Source organism: Accipiter gentilis, chromosome 4 (genome assembly GCF_929443795.1).
Source record: "Accipiter gentilis chromosome 4, bAccGen1.1, whole genome shotgun sequence".
Lineage (NCBI taxonomy): Eukaryota > Metazoa > Chordata > Aves > Accipitriformes > Accipitridae > Astur > Astur gentilis.
In genome coordinates this window covers 40,176,916-40,196,064 of record NC_064883.1, presented here as the reverse complement: position 1 = coordinate 40,196,064, position 19,149 = coordinate 40,176,916, and the positions used below count along the sequence as shown (strand labels likewise).

General features: G+C 47.5%; 2 protein-coding genes across 15 annotated transcripts in view; one reads left to right on the top strand and one right to left on the bottom strand.

The window, feature by feature from the left end:
* Positions 1-3,094, bottom strand: part of KMT2C (lysine methyltransferase 2C) — a 199,561-nt gene extending 196,467 nt beyond the window's left edge. For 11 of the 12 annotated variants that reach the window (XM_049799092.1, XM_049799098.1, XM_049799099.1 and 8 more), the window contains exons 1-2: positions 2,047-2,131; positions 1,750-1,935 (exon numbers count right to left, since the gene is read on the bottom strand). In XM_049799092.1, the coding sequence (XP_049655049.1) occupies positions 1,750-1,934 (185 nt within the window). In that variant the 5' untranslated portion in view covers position 1,935; positions 2,047-2,131. Of the gene's footprint in view, positions 1-1,749; positions 1,936-2,046; positions 2,132-2,948 lie in introns of those variants that run through there. The other variant, XM_049799094.1, reaches the window with a different exon arrangement.
* Positions 1,933-19,149, top strand: part of LOC126038043 (uncharacterized) — a 31,250-nt gene continuing 14,033 nt past the window's right edge. For 2 of the 3 annotated variants that reach the window (XM_049799127.1, XM_049799128.1), the window contains exon 1: positions 1,933-2,105. In XM_049799127.1, the coding sequence (XP_049655084.1) occupies positions 1,961-2,105 (145 nt within the window). In that variant the 5' untranslated portion in view covers positions 1,933-1,960. Of the gene's footprint in view, positions 2,106-2,374; positions 2,791-19,149 lie in introns of those variants that run through there. The other variant, XM_049799126.1, reaches the window with a different exon arrangement.

The window sequence follows — 19,149 nt, the reverse complement described above, 5'->3', positions numbered from 1 at the left end:
GTCTGTGTACCCCAAACTAACAATAGTTCTGTCCCGGGATATCTGTGTAACACGTATTTGTAAAAACAAATGGTAACAGAGGAAAGCATAGTCTGTGTGCGCTCAGGTCCAGCCCCGCAGCATCCCTTGCTAGGGTTTTGGGCTTCCACTGTGACATTATGGTTGGACTCGGTGATCTTAAAGGTCTCTTCCAACCTCAGTGATTCTGATTCAGAGACCGACGGTGAGGTCTGGGGTGGGCGTTTCGGCGAAGCGCCCGCAACTCACCTGGTTAAACACACTCCAGGGGTGTCAAACCGAAAGCGCCCCTTCACAACAAAGGGAACCAAACTCCGAAACCCCGAGGCTCCAACAAGGCTCTGCAGCGCAGAGGCTATTTCGCTAACAATCCTCACGTTTCTTCTCAAAACGTCCTCGCCCAGCTTTGCCCTATTACCGCTACCATCAGGTATGTCACGGCCAAGATCCACCCTACTCAAAAATAACCCGCGGGGAGCGCGGCCAGCACGGCAGCAGCTCTTCCACCGAGGCGGCCACCAGGCCTCTCCCAGCCCAACCCGGCTCGGCACCTCACGCCTATCAGCGCCACAGCGGCCATGCCCGCCGGTTTGCCCGGCCCCCTCAGCCGGGGGGGGGGAGGGGGGGTGGGGAGGGTGAAGCGGCCGTTGGCACGACCGGCTCCCCGCACCCGCGCTGCGGCAACTTGTGCGCGCCCGCCCGGGGCTGAGGGGAGAGAGGAGCGGCTCCCTCAGGGACGGGGCTGAGGGGGGAAGAGAGGAGCGGCTCCCTCAGGGACGGGGCTGAGGGGGGAAGAGAGGAGCGGCTCCCTCAGGGACGGGGCTGAGGGGGGAAGAGAGGAGCGGCTCCCTCAGGGACGGGGCTGAGGGGAGGGCGGGGGGGGGGGGGCAGCGGCCGCTGGGGCCAACGAACGCCCGCGCCCCCGGCGGGGAGAGGCCGCGGCGAAGGGAAATCTGCCAGCGCCGAGGAAGAGGCACCCCCCGCGCTCCCCCCGTGTTTGTTGTGCTTCGCTACAGTCCGGGCCGGCCCGTCCCTCCGTGAGAGGCTGCTGCCGCCTGACAGCTCCCCCTCGGCGCCGCCAGCCTCTCTCCCCCCCCCCCCCCACCACCACATACACACACCTCCGAGCACACGGCGGGCTCGGCGGCGGCGAAAACTCCTGCCTCAACTTTGCGTGTGCGCGTCCGCACCCGCCCGTGTTTGGGGAGGGGTGGGGGTGGGGGGGGGTGTTCTCCTCGCCACCCGCCGAGAACCGTCTTTTCTTTCCCCAAAAGAGGAGGGGGGGGGGGGGGGTAAAAAGGGAAAGCGACGAGGAACTACCGGCAAGCACAGGGAGTAGCCAGAAGGCAGCCAAGCGTCCGGGAGAAGAGGCCCAAAAAGGAGAAGGGGGAAGGTGCAAAAGCAAAGGGGGAAAAAAAAAAAAAAAAAAAAAAAAAAGGAGGAAGAGGGGGAAGAGCTAAAGAGAAACTCCGAAGAAGGAGGAGAAGAAAGGAATAGGGACGGTGAAAGAAAAGTGGGAAAGAGAGAGCGGGCGGAGGAAGACAAAGGTGAAAAAGGAGGAGGGGAAAGTGCAAAGGGGAGAGGAGGAGAAGAAAGAAGGGCCCTTCTCAAAATGGCATTAGGCAGGAGGGAGGGGGCGACGGGCAGCGAGTCTCCGCTGACAGCTCTGCCTGCGCCTGGCCGCCTGCCCCCGGCCCCTCTCTGCCTCGCACACACAAACGCCGAACTTACTTCTTTCTGGCTCTCTGGAAAGGGGAAGCGCCATCTTTGCGAGGCCGGCCCCTAGGTCTTTTGTCTGTGGCTGCTGCTGCTGCTGCTGGGGGGGGAGCTCCAGGCTCGGGGGGCTGCTGCTGCTGCTGCTGCTGCTGAGGCGGCTCCACCACCGCCACCACCAGACTCTTGTCCTCCGTTGACATCCTAGTCAGCAGGACGAGAGAGACACATGGATGATGATGATGAGGATGAAGATGAGGATGGTGATGGGGATCCCGATGCTCCTCCTGCTCCCGCGGCTCCTCTCCTCCTCACCTCCGCCTCCTCCACCTCCGCCTCGCATTGCTGGCCTCAGCCGCCGCCGACCAGCACAGGTAGCAGGGGGAGCAGCATGGGGAGAGCAGGAGGAGGAGGAGGAGGGGGGGAGGGGGGGGGTTGGGGGGGGGCGAAGAGAAAGAGCGCAGAGGAAGGAAGGGTCTCACACACAATAACACCCCCTCCCCGGCTCGGCGGGGTCTGTCGGGGCCGGGGGAGGTGGCGGGCGAGGTGAAGAGAGCGAGCGAGAGGCGGCTGATCCCGCCGCCGGGCGCCAGCCCCCCCCCCCGCCTCTCTCTCTCTCTCTCTCTCTCTCTCTCTCTCTCAGAGGCCCCGGGAGCTGGCGGCGGCTCCGGCTCCTGCGCTGCCCGGCTGCGGCGGCGGCCGCCGCTTCATTGTACACTGGCCCTGCGCCCTCCCCCCGCGCAGAGCCCCCGGGGGCGGAGGAGGAGCAGGCGGCGGCGGCGGCGGTGGAGGAGGCGGCAGGGGCCGAGGCCGAGCGGAGGAAGTTTTGACAGCTCCAGCTGTTGTGTGTGTCGAGGGCTGAGTCCGGCCGGGCTCCGCGTCCCCTTCCCAGCCGGGCCGGGAGCAGGAAGTTTAACTTTGGGGAAAGAAGGAGGAGGAAGGGTGAAAAAGGGGGAGGAGGAAGAGGGAGGAGGAGGAGGAGGAGGAGGCGGCTCCCTCCCCCCTCCCCGCGGGGTGGAGAAGGGATCCCGGCGCTGCCGCCGCTGCCCTGGTGTGTAACCCCCCCCCACCCCCCCCGCCAGTGCGACACATAGACACAGAGCCCTCCCGCCCTCCTCCTCCTCCTCCCCCTGCCGCGGCCCCACACTGCGCCTGCCCGGCCCGCCCGCCCACCGCCCGTCCCACGGCGCAGACACCCATCCGCCGCCGACACTGACCTCACGGGCTGGCTGCCGCGGCGGGCTGCGGGGAAAGCGCGGAGTCGCGGACCGGGGGGGACGGGACGGGACGGGACGGGAGGCGACGCCACGGGGCGCTCCGCGTACCCACCCCCGTACCGCGCCCCGCGGGAGCCGCCAGCCCGCTCGCTGGCTCCCCCCACCCTCACCCCGCCCTTGTTTTTTATTTATTTTCCCCACGGCCCCGTGGAAAAGAAGGGAGGGGGGGAAAAAAAAAGAAAAAAAAAAGCGCCCCGTCAGGATGAAAGTAGCCCCCCCCCCCCCAACATGGGCCGAGCTCCCCAGGACGGTGACTCCGGAGCGGGGGGGGGGGGGGGGGGGGACGGGGACACAGCGCACGGTGCCTTGCCCGGCGGTGCTCGCTCCTCCCCAGCCCCGGGGAGCCGGGACCGGCTGCAGCCTGGAGGCGGGGAGCCCCACCACCACTACCACCGCCCCCCCCCCCCGTGCGTCTGCGGTGGTGGTGGAGGGGGAGGCAGCGAGCGGCGGGGAGCCGCGGCAGCCCCGGGGGAGGGGAGGGAGGGAGCAGAGTTCAGCGCTGTGTGCGAAGGAGACAAAGTCTGGGGAGCGTGGCCGCTTTCCAGCAGCTCCGGCTGGAACAGCTGCGGCCGCTCGGGGCGGCGGGGAGCTGGGGGGGGGGGGGGGGGGGGAGGCCTCCCCCGGGCAGGGGCCTTAGCTGGCCGCCTGCCCGCCCGGCTGCGCGGCAGCTCGGGGCGGGGTTAAGCCTCATTACACGGGATTTAACGTGTCCCGGAGGCCGGGAGGGACTCCGGCTCCGTAGGGGAGGGGGAAGCGCTTACGGCCTGGCAGCCAGAGAAAAGTCCGGCTACGGGGCGAGGAAGCCGGCCGCGCCCCCGGACTTTCCTACCGGGCCCTGCCCCGGCGCGTACCGCCCGGAGCGGGCCACGCCGGCGGGGAGCAGGCCGCGCTGCTGCCCGCCCGGCCGAGGGCCCCCCGCCGCCGCGCCTCCGCACCGGGCGCCGCCCGGAGGGCAAGCCCCTGAGGCGGCCTCCCCTCCTCCCCGGCCTGCCCTCCCGAGCTGCCTGCGGGGGGCAGCGCCGCGGGGCCCCAGGCCCGGGCGTCCCTCGGCTGCCCGGAGGTGGAGCAGCGCGTACGAAAGGGAGTCGTTGGGGTGCAGAGATGGCGAATCGTGAAACGGGGTCGTAGGGACAGAGGAGAAGTGAAGCCCCGCGGCGTGCGGGGGGGGAGGGACTCGTGTGTGGGGCGGGCGTCCTTGAGAACTTCGCCGGGCTTGAGGAAATCGGGGGGAGCGGTACGAGTCCGTACACCCTGAGAGCCCTGCACTAAGCGCGTCTGCCCTGTCACTTGGGTTTCTGTGCTGTGTGCGGATCCCAGCTGACAAAATGGCCTAGGGTAGCGCACAGGTACAACAAGGGAAGGAGGAGCTAATGGTAGTCCCTATTTTTTTTGACGCGAAAATAAACACAGAGCAATCCAGACCTTTACGCTGTTGTTTCTTCCCAAATCTGTCGCTTGTCAGCTTCAAAAATACTAAGTTAAAATGGCGCGCTGTGGCAAACGCGACTTCTGCTAGCCAGTTTTCCTCGGAACCGTTTCATGACAGAAAGCCTTCATTGGTTCGTTTCCTTAGTTTGTGAGTAATTAAATCGGACCTTTGTGACATTTACGTACCTATATGTGGAGACAGAGGTAATGCGTTTATCTCCGTTTATACGCATACTCGTGTACATACATATATATAAAATTACATGAAGCCATCCTTTTCGGCCATGCAAAGACAACAGCTGGATTGTTGGCATGACTTTCTTGGCCCTATTACTGAAAATGTACTCATTTCTGCAAAATTAAAATGCATATCCCGAGCTAAATGTTTGTGTTACAAAGTCTGCAAACGACATCACAGGTATACTGCTCATATGACTTCAGATATGGGAACTTAACCTGTTTATCTGCTGTCTAACACAGAAGAAGAAAGTGCCTTTCAATTTTGTGAACTCTGGCAAGTTAGCATAATTTAACCGAAAACATTTAATGCTATACAGGCCCAGACTTGGGTGGAGTAGAGAGGAAAAAAAGCAGGGAAGGGGAGGGAGAGGGAAGTAAAAGGCCACGGCCTCTGCACAGTGGGATCGCTGGTGTGGCATTTGCTAGAGTTGCCAGGTTGCCATCTGGTCTGCTGAAAAAAAAATGGTCATCTCCTGAAACCCTGACTGTGCATGTGCGGATCTACTGCACATGCGCAACGGCCGGGGTGAGTCTGGGATGTGTCAGAGCTACTATGCATGTGCAAATTGATTTGAGCTGAGACACGTGAGCAGGCTCTGGGCGCAGATCAACTGCTAGGTGTGTGGGGAGTAACTGTCGCATCCCACAGCAGAAACGCGTGCAGTGAAATCACTAGGTTCCCTTGTCCACGCACGGTTCATCCGGTCCTCCCGTGTAAACATTGTTTTAATACCCTTGGATCACCTGTAAGTGATTGAGCTTTGGGCTTTGTCTCTTATGCAAAAGCAGATGTGTGTTTAACTCTGTTTAACTTTTTTTCCCCCGTTGTTTTTTATATTAACTATATGTAGCTATCACTGTATAAAATCTGAGTGGAGGCAGGACAAAGTTAGCTTTGGTGGTGCATGGTCTAGGACAAGAGCACGTTAAGGGACTTGTGCTTATTAGTTATACTACTGTGCCTTATCTCGTTGCGTGTCCGAACAAAGCTAGGCAGGGCTGTTCTGTGAACGGCTGCAGCCATTGCTGTGGCAATCAATCAGAGGTGTGAAAAGCTATGTAGGACTGCGAGAGACTTGTGAGCAGGAACCTCAAGCGGGGATGGAATTGTAGGAAACTGTATTTGCTAGCATTATTTATCACTCAGTGAAGGCAGGGGGACAAGCTAGGAGAAATAGTGTCGCCAAACATAAATCCAGGGTAGGAGTGCTTTGTTGATTCAGGACGTTTGAACAGCTCCGTCAGGAACATTTTTACACTTATACGTGGCCTGCGCTAGCCACCTATTATAAATTATCTCTGGATGGAAGACACGCATTTATACAGCAAAGATGCAATATTAAATGAACAGGTCCTCTGCTTTACTGAATGTTAAGAGTTCTTCCAGTTCATTGTAAATTAACTCAGGTGAACTGACATACCTGATTTTTTTTTTTTTTTTAACTTTCAAGGACAGGCAGCTTTGAAACTTTCAACTAGATTTTTACATTCTAACCTTCCTCAAAATAAACATTCCTGTGTTTCTGGAATTGTTTCTGAAACTTACAGTGAGACTTATAGTGAGACCCTTGCAGTACTGATTAAACAAGGCATGCTAGTGGTTTTAACTTCAAAACATCTTAAGTTGTCCCAATGTGCTTAATGACAAGGAGTGGTACTTCCATAATAGAACAAGTTGAAGATGGGATGCTGTCTTAAATCAGCTAGTTAAGGAAAATGATCCTGTTATAGAAATAATTAAAGGAAAATGATAACTGGTATACAAATACCGTTGTACCATTATACAACTAAAGCTGTGTATGTAACAGAAATAATGAGAAAATTATTCCAGATTCTATCAAGAATGGGGCCCAGATACTTTCTCTTTTGTGACATTAGTTCAGAACTCTGCCAGTTTAATGATCATTCACTATTCTACATAAAACAGAAAGGTTAATTTTTGTTCTCTTCACACGTGTGTTGCCATTGCAGAAAAGATCCCCAAGTTCTCACAAAGGCTTCATTTAAGAAGAAATGCTAACATTTTAAATGTTCAGTATATTGAACCACTTTGTCTTTAACCTGTGCTAAATTGATGATTGACTGTAGTGAACATCTACTTACTTAAATATGCTGCTCTGAAAACTGGGGAGATTTTGGTACCGGTGCACATCCCATTCCACTCTCCTTGCTGCAAGAGTAGCAAACTGCAGGAAAATGGTGCAGTGGGCAGTTGAGGGTAGTAACTACATCAGCTGCCCATGGTAGTTTTTCCCATCTGCATTCGCATTCACCCAAGTAGTTCAGAAATAGCTGAATAAGTTTTCTCAGTATTAAAAAAACCCCCAAAACAACCCCAAGATAATTTAAAAGAGTTCGAGACAAAGCCTAAATTAAGTGGCAAAATCAGGATTACATCATACGTGCCTCCTAGTTTATTTGTACTAAACTTGGCTGGACTAAAGAAAAGTTAGCATATGTTAATTGTCATATGCTAACGAATGCATTGTATAAGTCTAGTTTTAAACTTGAAATGTTTGTTTCTTCTTTTCATCAGTTTTGCTTACTTGTCATCTTGTAGATCTGTCTTACTTTAGGCAGCAGTACGGCCTGGATAGTAGGTACGACATACCCTTGAGCAGCGGTGACTTTGCCAGCAGTTTGGTGAGATGCTTGTTGCTGCAGATGGGGGATAAGCCTCACTTCTCATCCTGAGCAGCATTCCCAGACAGCTGGAGACTTCCAGTTATCAGGTGCTGCAAAGCAATGGACAGTTAGTGTGGGGGGCCAGTCCCCCTAAAAATCCATCTAACCGCTTTCTTTGGAGGCAGTATAGTTCACAGTCTATGAGGAAAAAACATTTCATTCTAGTTCTTGTTTTCTTACCCACTCCCCACCATGAAATATCGTGACTTATATTCTACAGAACAGCTACTCCCCACACAAACTAATCTAGAGTTTGTATGAACACGGGCTAATACAGTCCAGGCTCCCCATCCCCTGCCTGCTTTAACTTGATTAGTTTAGTATGTGTTAAAGGCAGCCTTGCCCACGCTGTGATATATGTGCTAACCTCACACCTTTACACCTTAGTCTCACCAAAGCCTAAGGCCTTTTCATCATATTAAGCTACTTTGACTGGGCTAATGTGACTGAGAAACACACCTTTTTTATCCATTAAGAGGAGGCCAAAAATGTTAAGTGCTCAAGATGCAAGCCCCTAGGGCTTGTCTATATATCGAGTTATTACACGTGGAGGCTTTTATCTTCGTAAGAAAATGTTCTTTTTGTGCACGCCAAAGTGTGAATTTAAAACTAGTGGTTATAGTATAACCCTCATGCAGACTCATTCATTTTGGCATCTTCTGGCTTTTTTTTCAGATTAACTTCTTTAATTCATTGAAATGAAATCAGAAAAGGTACTTGTATCAGAGTGAGTTTGTCCAGATGAGAAATTACGCTTGCCTGACTCTGGTAGTATTATTAATAATACCTTCCTATGTGGAGAAGCTTTGTCTATTAGGAGTGTTAATTTTGCATGTTTGCACTTAATAAGAGCATCACTTGTTTACATTCGAATCTTCCTATTTTAACAAGTGGGAGCTGAAGTGCTATACTGGAATTCATTAAGTTATTCCATACCAAGGCTGTGATCCTGGGGATGCTAAATTAGGCAGGTAAGTAACTAAATGCATAAATAGTTTCACTGAAGACAACTGCCTCCTGAATAAAGTTTGTTCTGTGTTAAGCATTTGCAGAAATGCTTAAATTCTCCATGAACTAGCAATTTATATAATTTGTTCTTATAAGGAATAATGGACCGTGCTATGTTGTATTCTGTTAGCATCCGTGTGAAGTCACATAAAGCATCCACAAGTTACTTACGAACTTCAGCTCCATTCTTTGTGACTTGCCTAATTTGTTGCAATTCATGTCTTGTTTACAGCTTTATGAAACTGTAATTTTATAAACTTCAATATTCTGAGTTTTAGTTTTGACATATACATGGTGGTGGGCAGCGGAGAAATAATCTTTTATGACATTTTATTAGTTGCATGATTTTTTTATCCAAAAAGGTAGAATACTAATAGTTTGAGTAAAATCAAATTAGTATCTGAAATCAGTACATGCTAAATGCTGGCTGCACTGCAGATATATGCAAGCCGGGAAAAAACCTACAGCCAGTAGCAAGCACACAGGGCAGGCAGTAGCTGGCCACTTTGTGTGCACCTCTGGGGAAAGACAATGGACTGGTGTAAAGTTAGGACTTTATCATGCAGAAAGTTAAATAAATGTCTGAGCAGTGTTTGCTGTTTGCAGGAGTGGTGCATTACACTGAGATTACTTAACAGAAATAATACGAACCTGGCCATGAAACAGGGGAAGGGATTTGTTTGTGTGCATTGAATCATACATTTTTTTGAGTAGGACTATGTTTTTATTCTGTGTTTTGTACAGCACCTAGCGCACAGGGGTCCTGGTTCCTTATATGAGCTCTTGGGTGCTACAATAATAGAAATTTAGATACTATTAGTAGAAATAACCTTGTCATATATTGCCAGTTTTGTGAGGAAATAAGCTCTGTCCCGGATGGGTTGGCCTCACTTTTAATGGAATTGTTATAATGTGGGAGAGGCAAGTGCCTTGGGTTGTAGTCAGGTAAACAAGAGGAGCCCAATCCTGTTTGCAGCTGTTTACTTCAATGAAACTACATGTCTGAGTAAGAAGGGCAGAATTTGGCCTTTGGTTTTTGAAGTTAATTGCAGACAATTAATGGGGACATGTCACCTACATGAGGTCTAGCCAGAATCTAGTCCTTTACTTCTTTAATAACTAATGTTTTAAACCAATTAGCTACATACCCATCTGGAAACAATAGCAGACCCTCCACAATCAAGACTATACTGAGATTCTAAATTACATATACAATAAAGGCTGTGCATGTGTTTTCTGGCTGAGAACAATGTTATATTTCAGCCTCAAGCAAAAATTTTCTCCAAGCCATAGCCCCTCAACAAAAACACAGTTTTTAATGAAAGTCTTGACACCACCTTAATTACAGTGCAGCAAACATTACCATTGTAATCCCATTTCATCCTTAGGCAAGGAGAGCATCCCTGGGGGCCTGGCTGCCTTTCTTCACCAGTGACCAGTTTTGCAGAAATGGCCTTTTCCCCGATGCATTTTTTTTTTATTTAACCTCTGCTGCGCTGCCCTGGGGAAGACGCTAGTGCTCATCTCCCTACGTTCCTTGCAGCCCTCCCGGCAGTCCCTGCAGCCCTGGTCCTGGAGGATCAAACGGCACTCGGGGATGCCCAGCTTGCAGCTAGCTGTTTTGGCATCCCCACAGCCCCTCTGCCTGTCTTCGCGGGAGCCCAGCAGGAGCCAAAAGTTCAAGTTCGGCCCCTTTGTACCATATGGGTTTCAGCCTGACTCTTCCCAGCAGCCCCCAAGCTGGCTGCTTGGTATGTGCCAGTGCCCAGAGACAATCCCCTTTTTTGCTGGCCTGCCACACTTGAGAAAAATCCTTGCTTTGGATCCAGTAATGCAGAGGGGAGCGGCTCTCCCAGTGGCAGTCCTAATCCAGGTGGGTGAGGACAGAGCTGTTTGAAAAGAAGGGCTGCGGGCACGCTTGAGCAGCCTGCGGTGTGCCCAGCAGTAATGCACTCATTTGAAGCAGCCTTGTAGTGTCTCCAGGCTCTCGCAGCGTTTGGATGGGTAAGTTAAATGTGATTAGTTTCTCACTACCATATTGATTCCGTGAGTAGATTTTGTGTGTGGACTGCAATATTGACAGGACAAATTTGCAAGGCTATTTGAAGCTGGGATCTTTTCCTACCAGAAATATGGAGAGATATATATGTACATATATAAACACAAGGGTATACTTGTGGTTCTTACATTTTTCCTCCTGCCTTCTTAAATCAAAGTAATAAATCTGTATGATCAAAAGAGCTAGAATAATCAATCTCTCCTTGCATAATTGATCTGAAAATCCTAATTAAGGCTAGAGAGGAATTAAACATAAGGTTTCTTGTTCTCTCTGCAACATTGTCAAGTACAGTACAGTCTTCTATTGTGGAACTCTTACAATTCTAATGTACAGAGCAAAATCATGCAGCTGAGATGCTTTCCCTAAAACCAAGCAAAAGCCCTGTATCTGCTGGGAGGACATTTCTGTTATCCTGTTCCTTTCTATTTAGGTTCTCATATGGTGTTAATCACCATGGTATCTTACAGCTTTATAAAAATATAGTGCACCATATGTGATAAATCATTAATATTAAGAATGAAGATGGTGGATAAAAATACTCTTTACAAATCTAAAGCAGAAGACGTGCAGTAATGGACATACCCAGACAAGCAGCCTGAGTAAGAGGAGCATGTGTATGAATACAAGAGAAGGGGTCAAAATCATTCCTTAGGTGATAATACTGCATCCAGTCACTGTATGGGAGTGTGAATGGCATACTCGCTCCTTTCTTCCCTAGCCCGTGCTACAGCACACTAAAGCAGAGGGACTATGTGCAAGCCATATCCCGTTCCCTACTTTGCACTGCAGAAGAGTGCCCACCTTGCAGCCTTCAAGGTCATCAGTCAACAGAAGATAGTTTGCTGATAAATGCAAAATAAGGTTGTGCATTTATTGTTAAATAAGTGCACACATAATTACAATCCCAACATGAAGCAAAATGAGGGACTGTACTTCCATTGGAAAGAATGCTCTAGAGTGGTCGTAAGTTATCCCCCCAACTGGTAATCTCAGTTACATATTTTCTCATGTTTTTCATTTCCCACTTAGTTTCAGCCAGATCTGTTTTCTATTTATATTGTAAGTGTCAACACATAAATAATTTTCTCTGTTGTATTGCTCACTACTAAACTCTTTTTCTTGGTGGAATAGCAAAAGTAATTATATTTATAAATGGAATGCCTGTTTTGCCTAAGTACCACATGTAATTCCCTTCTCTAAGAGGGATTTTTATAATTCCTCCAAAAATGTGTTGGCAAGGATCAACCCACCAGTTGGTAGTGTGGATCCAGCCTTTAGGGACAGAATTTAGGATTCTGATCCCTTCGGCCAACAGGCAGGAGGGCACCACAGAAAAAATGCTCTAGTTTGTTTGAGAGAATGGTGCTAATGTTAAATATGTGTGGTATTAAGCACCCCAGAAAGCAAATTCACTGAGAGTTGCTTCCCACCTGTGGATTTCGCTATTCAGCACGGAATTATTTTGGCAGCTGGAGCATTCTTCATTGTCGATGGCTGTGGGAAGATATTAATCCTGCTCTTCAAGTAAGACATACTCACTGATCTAGTAGACCTGTTCCACCTCTACTGTATCACATTGTGAAAGGAAATCAAATAAATCCCAAGTGAAAGGATGAGTAATCTCGAGTCCTTCTTACCCCCTTTCTAGCTGCTTTTTCAGCTGCTTTCCACGGACAAGTTCAGATGTCCCTTGCTCAATAGGAGTAGAGCAGAGGGAGATCTGTTGTGAGCTCTGCATTAAGGGAAGTTCAGTTTCTCATCTCTGGGAGCTCCTTGGGAAAACCTCAATCCAAACCATTGTATGGGGATGGTGGATCCTAGCCATGAACAGTTCACAGCTTGCTCGCTGGACGAAACAGTGACAGGCCTCCTGGAGCTGATCTGCATTACAGGAGGAGAAAATAATGATTTTCTTACTGGGCTGTGCTGTCTATATGTGCATGCGTATTCTTTTATTATAGTTTCTCTAATACTTGCTTTGATTAAAGGTTATTCCAGGGTACCTACAAAGCAGTGACATTCTATTCCTACAGATGTGCCAAGCTTGAGGAAGGTTGTATTGGAGCATTCAAAACCCATGTCCCGTGTGGTTTGGGAGCTGCACATGTAGGGGTCTACGTGGAAGAGATGTGGCTGATGGTAAGACGCGAGGTCCTTGGCCTTGGTGAAAAGAGTGCCTAAAACCTCGAGTCTCGCAGGGTTTGATACAGAACCCTGCAGTGCGGTTAGCATTTCCATGGGTACCGGTTCCTCAGCTGCGTTAGCTTCCATTACTCAACCTTCGCTGAAACTATAGTATGATCAGCAGAAACAAACACATACTGCTCCTGAAGCTCAGCAGCTCCCAGTCTGGTATCTTTAACATAAATCGGTTTAAGCTAACAGGGAAGTTTAATAGCCGCATCAGTGACTCAGCAACTAGCAGACATTTGCATCTTCCATCTCTGCAGGAAGGGGTCCTCCGCTAGGAAGGCAGGGATGTCACATCTTCAGCCACTGCAGTGAAATCCATAAGGGCAGTGAGCGTGAGTCCCAGGAGTGCCCGTGCTGCAGTGGCCTAGTTTATGCAGATGCTTTGAACAAGCTATAGCTCATGTGCCTCTAACAGCGTTGTTCCAGCAGTGTCAGCTACGGAATCCATCAAACTGGGTGTGCTCCTGGGTAGGTTAGCCCGGGCTCTCCATGGCTCTATCGCTGTCCTCTCAGCAAGTCTGACTTAGCTCCTTTAAAGCTCTGGCTACATAAACTGCAGCCTCCAAAGTACAGAGAAATCCAATTCTGTTTCCCACTTCACTGTACATTCAATCAGAGGCCTCTCGGAAGTTTTAGACTGTAGTCTTTCCTTTTCCCTGTGTACTCTCAATAAGGGTTCATGGTTATTTAAGATTTAACTTTGTGAGCAGTTTTCCTTTATCTCAGTATACACAGTACAAATTTGGTCTGTTCCCTCAGCTTTTGCATTCAGCTGGTTTCACTGATCTAACATTGCTGATTTACTGGTATAATTCAGCTTGTCTGAAAAGAAGGAAGATTGATGTTGGCTGAAATAAAATTCTGAGATGCCTATGGAGTTTTATTGCCCTAGATTTTTGGACTGCTACTTGTTTGAAAAAGTAGGCAGAACTCTGACTTTAGATTTTCAGGAATGCCTACATTATGTCATTGTTGCTAATTCTTTGAGTCAAGTCATTGTGGTTAGCCAATCTTGTTTTCTGTCTCTGTGGTAAGATTTTAAATCCAGAAGGCTAACCTCAATGCTCCCCCAAGAAAGCAGGCAGAGATGACAATGCATTTCCTTCTTTGACCTCTGCAGTAGAGTTTTATAGAAAGAAGGAATCTATCAAATTAGACTGAACACCAAATCACCTGCATGAGAATGAAAGGGTCAAACCCTGTTCCTGTAGCAATACGTGGAACAAAAATGTACCAAATCGTATTTTTAAAACTAATTTCTCTTTTAACATTGTTTTTTCTACTAAATTCAGACTATGAACTGTCAAATTCTCTCATGCTTGTGAGTTACACATGGTTATGTATCATGTCAGAGCAAACTGGAGGTTATTTGGATTTCTGAATTCTGCGTTTCTGTACTGCAAGGTTGTGCATATATACCTGTCTTGCATTTCCTGAGTTTGTTACATTTTAGGAGGGGGATAATTATTCCGATTTCTTGAGGTAACTCCAGCTTAACATCATTTCTGTGGGGAAAATTCATTGTTCAGTATACGCTTTTGATACAGGGAGGGGAGAAGGAAGGTTAAGGGAGAGATCCTCCCCTGCATTAACTTCTGCCTTTGTCTCCCATCCTAGTGCTGATACTAGTGCAGAGTTACAGCTTCATGTGAGCAGTGCCAACACTGTGGCTGAAAGGCTGAGCAAAAATGCACCTTGTAGAAGGCTTGGACAGCCCTGCTGCCTTCGCAGTGAGCGTGGAGCCCAGGCTCAGCGATGCAGCGCGAGAAAGAGGTCTGCTCCTGCTGGGACAGGGCTGGGCTGAATCGCTGCTGCTGTGACAAGGGCCACGTTGCAGACCCTCAGCACCTCCTCTCGGTTCACACAGGGGTTGTGCCTCTCCTTCCAGTTAGCAACACAATCATCCATGAGCATGAACTGAAGAACTCGGTCCCACCCAGATGGGACTGGAGCCTGTTTAGTGAGTGGAAGATATATAATATCAGCATTACGTCACTTAAAAAACTTTGGCTTGTCACCATGAAATTCACTTGCACGCTCTGCTTGTGCCACTGGAGCTGTGCAAAGCAGCTGAAGCAAACTGGCCAATTGGGCCAGGCTTAACTCCTACTTTAAATCACAGGATTATCATGATGATAGAACAGGAGTATTCATGGTGCTGGAGCTGCCTCCTAACTGACCACTGCGCAGCCCTGGCATTTTTCAGATCAGTGCCAGGTCAGACTAATGACAGCAGGTGGGTGACCAAGAAACCTACCAACGACAACCCATTGCATGTGGTTGAATGGACTGATGAGCATACAATTCCCTCTAACTGGCGGATTTCAAACAATAAAAGCACGGTTTGGAAACTAAGTCTAATAGTGGAGGGACAGCTGACCACTTTGTCACCACTGCCACTTTGGCATTACTTAAGATTGACCTGAATTCTTGATCTGGCCAGTCTGTTGATCTATAATCATAGTGATCTGTTAATTACTTGGCTTAATTACAGCTAATTTATCCTAGTGAAAGGTTTAACTATATGTAGATTTTAAGTTTCCATGTTATTCTTCACTGGGACAATTTTGAGGCATAAAAGATACAGCAAGCAATGCCTTACAACCACCTGTTTCACAAAAAATGTGGAGCTTTACTGGTAAATTCTCAATACAATATTCTTCACTCAGGCAGTAAATACCGTAGCCGTAAGAGACATCCTGTATTCTTCACACACACAACAGGGGACTGGAATCCCTCTCAATGCCATTTCAGCCATGCACTTATGGCCTGTACTTCCATAATACCTCTTTGCTGTGATATTAGCACCAGGTGTACCATCAGTACACCTACCTTTTCATGGTATCGCTGATAGAAAGATGCAGTTAGCAAATAGCATCAGATATTAATGCAGAAGCGACAGTTTAATATCATGCACAGATACACGAAGAAAGAACTGCCACTGAAAACTTCTGATTAAAGATAAAAGTAGACAGCCTGTAAAAACATTAAGATAAAAAGTAAATCCATTTGCCCTGAGTTTCCCCTGCTATCCACCTCCTACTCTAAATTGATGTTGTCAGCACTCATGATTTTATCACAAGTCTCGTGATGTTTGATGTTTCACTTACACTCCAGCTACTAGAGTTGTGTAATAAGGTTAGAAACTCAGCTTTCTTCTTTCTTTAATTTAAAGTAAGTTTCTAGTCTTAATGGTTAGAGTATAAAGCTTGCAAATGTGACCCACGTGCACCCTAATGGCTCAAAAAACCAGAAAGCAAAGTAAAAGAGCTCCACATTTATCATTTTACAGACAGACTTATGATTTTGAGGGTCAAACTGTAGTTCTTGAACATTTGGAGCTGGCAATAGCGACTTGGGAAAAAAAAGTGCCTGTACAAAGTAGCACAATATGTTGCATTTTCCAGGGAAGCACAGTAGTCATTATACCAACAGTGATAATTCTCTTTTCAGACATGCACATTTTCCTATTTACTTTGTTACACAGCATCTCAGGGTTCAGCCCCAGTCTGACTGGGCTGGAGGGGATCATACTGGTGCGTAACCATATTGCTTGATGTTGGAGGGCTCATGCTGCTCGCTTGTACTAACACAGAGCAAAAGTTTTGCAGCACTCTTAGTCCCCTGGCACATCTATGCTTAACACCTGTAAAACCAGGAACGTTCTGACCTCCAGTGATCTGCCTTTCATAAAGGTCCAGCAACAAACTAGGAATATCCCACCCCTGCCAATCCAGCAACAAAGGGGCAAACCAACCAAGAAAATGCAAATATGTAAACGCAGTAACACTGACAATGATTGGGTTGACTTAAGGAGCCCCAAAGGTGCCAAGAGCAGGTTTTGATGTACAGACCAAAAATACTCAGCTGTTGGTTTTGGAAGACCAAGCTCCCAACAGCAACAACTCGGATTTGAAGGAGGCACGATATTTAAATGGAGTTCCAAATTATCAGAGACTTAACAGTATATCTCTAAAAGTATGAATTATACTTAGAACTGAAGAGCTATCCAAAGCAGTGAGTGGAGCCGGAGTGTTTTATGGGCACATTGGTCAAAACTTCTCTGCAGGCCATAGACTGGTGGTCCCAAAGGTCCCTCTCTGCTTGCCCCGAATTACTGTGTAATCTGCATTACTGCATTCTGGACTTGACAAAATTACAGAGAATTGTGGCAAAGTCTAACCACAAAGAAGAGGTGGAAGTCTCTGAGACCCAACTTCTACATGAGTAAACAGAATAGATAGGGATGTTATGTTTCACAAATATAAACATATGTGACAAACTAAAATTTGATAATATTTTTAAGTAAGTATTTGAAACTGAACTAAAGAAGCTCAGTTGATCCTATACTGACTCTGTTATTAATTTTGACCTTGAAATCAGCAGTGATTTCCATGTCATAATTTCCATAAGACTGCCACATTGCTTCTAAACTGCTTCCCCTGTAGAAAGCTGAAGGAATCATTATTGAATCTTGATCCCTTTGCTGAGTGTTTCAAAGGGCACGTACATTTTTGTGCATCATGACCCACTTTGTTTAAAGCGATGGACTTATATTTTTTCTCTCTATATTAAAGCACTGTGGCAAATCTGTGTCTTGCAAGAGGTATATTCTTCAGGCTTAGGAACTTCTAAATAACTTGGAAAAGGAAATTGAAAATTCATCTCCAGGATACACAAAATATTGGAAGGGTCTACATCTTTCTTATGTTAGTTTTTGTGAAGAGGAACTGCACCTTCTCTTTATGCTCCCTCTTTTTCTTTGTAGTCTTTTCCAGCTTTCTTAGAGCTCTATTATCTCTTAATTACTTTCAAATATACCCAAATCATCGTCCCCGTATTGAAATGAACTGTCTCTTATTCTCAGCTATGTGGGCCTCTGCTCCTGTGATACCAAAGTCAGGTGTATTTCTAAAACCTAAAATGAGTAAGGTTTAAAAGATTGTCCGTCCCGTAATGTTCCTGCTTCCACTGCAGTCTGTAGCAGGACTTCTGTTGCACTGGTGGGACAATTTAATGCTACTTGTGGTTGATTTTTAAATAATGGAAAGTGTCTGAACTCCTTGTGGTACAGCTCTGTGTAGATAAAGCTGCGTTCAAGCCGTTGATTTGACTTTGAAACTCCACAACATATGAATTAAAATGCTAGAATTGCCGTCCTGTGAGTCTGTCTCCTTTTCTGCCTCACTAAGCATTAATTACTGTGGTCTCAACACTCTGTTCTGCCCTTTTCTTCTCTTTCCTCCTCCCCACTCCCCACTGTCACTCCCAATGGCTGGGGAGTCTTCCCAGTAAAGCAGTCTAGTTCATCTCCCAATAAAGGGCCATCAGCCAACACATTCTGGGCCTAAATTCATCTCATAAATATTGGTACAGGCTTAAATAAATGCAGTCCCTTGGTTAATGTACTAGATTTCAATGGAATTACATGGGGAATTAATTTTCCTCTGTTTGTAGTCTGAAGAACAATAAAATAGGGAAATGCTTAGAATCTATGGCTCGGCTTTCCGAACTGGTTGAAAGACTGGTTCTCGCATGTTGCCCATTAATGTAGACTGTAGCAAGATACTCCTGATGCGCATGTCTTTTTTATACAAACACATAACGTATTAGGCCTTACTGATAAAAACAAAAGCAGCCCTAGTTGGCAACTCCATTGAAAGTCAGCCTGTAGACCTCTATGGTTAGTTGTTTGGCATGTATACGTAATGGCATGTATTTTAGTATGTGTGTGTAATTTCTGCTACATGTGACAACACCTATTTTTGTATGTTTATCTCTTTGGATGATAACAAGAGTTACCATTTCTGTAGCACCTTACGAAGAAGCGTACCAACTGCAGTTGCGGGAATTAATCTGACAAGGTCCAGCAGAGTGTATACAGTTGTTCTGGCATGTGCTGGTGTGTGCAATAATTTGTTAACTCTTGTGTGCCTTGTGACTTGCTCTAGTACCTAAGCGAAAAGCCGGGTATCAGGATATTCTTGTACAACTTGATGAGAAGACACACAAATAAAGAACTCGTGATGAACTTTTCAGGTAAAACTTCATTCCCTTTTCCTTTTTTTATTCTATTACTTCATCTCTCATCCTTTCTGTCTGCATGTTATACACGGTTCTTTACCATCTTTTTCCCATTGCCCTGTGCCTTTTCCTTCCCAGATGAAACATCCCTCTTTTTCCTATTCATTGCCCTTAGTGGGTTCTCTCCATATAGTTCATAATTTCTCTCCCTCACTTCCTCCACTCGTCCTGACATCTTGGGCAGGAGTGATTGAAGCAATGGTTTCTGAAAGAGCAAACCATCCTCTAGAGTAGTATTCCTCTCTCCAGAGAAACGCTACAGATCATTATCGTTCTCTCTCTGTTAATGGAGAAACAGAAAATGTGTGAAGTCGGTTGTTAACATAGTAAATGTGTAGATGAAAGTCCTTTTGCTGCAAGAGGTATCATAAATATAAGGTACCTACAGGTATTTGATCTGAGCAAAATTTTCCTTGACTCTTAGTATTCTCATTCAATATCTAT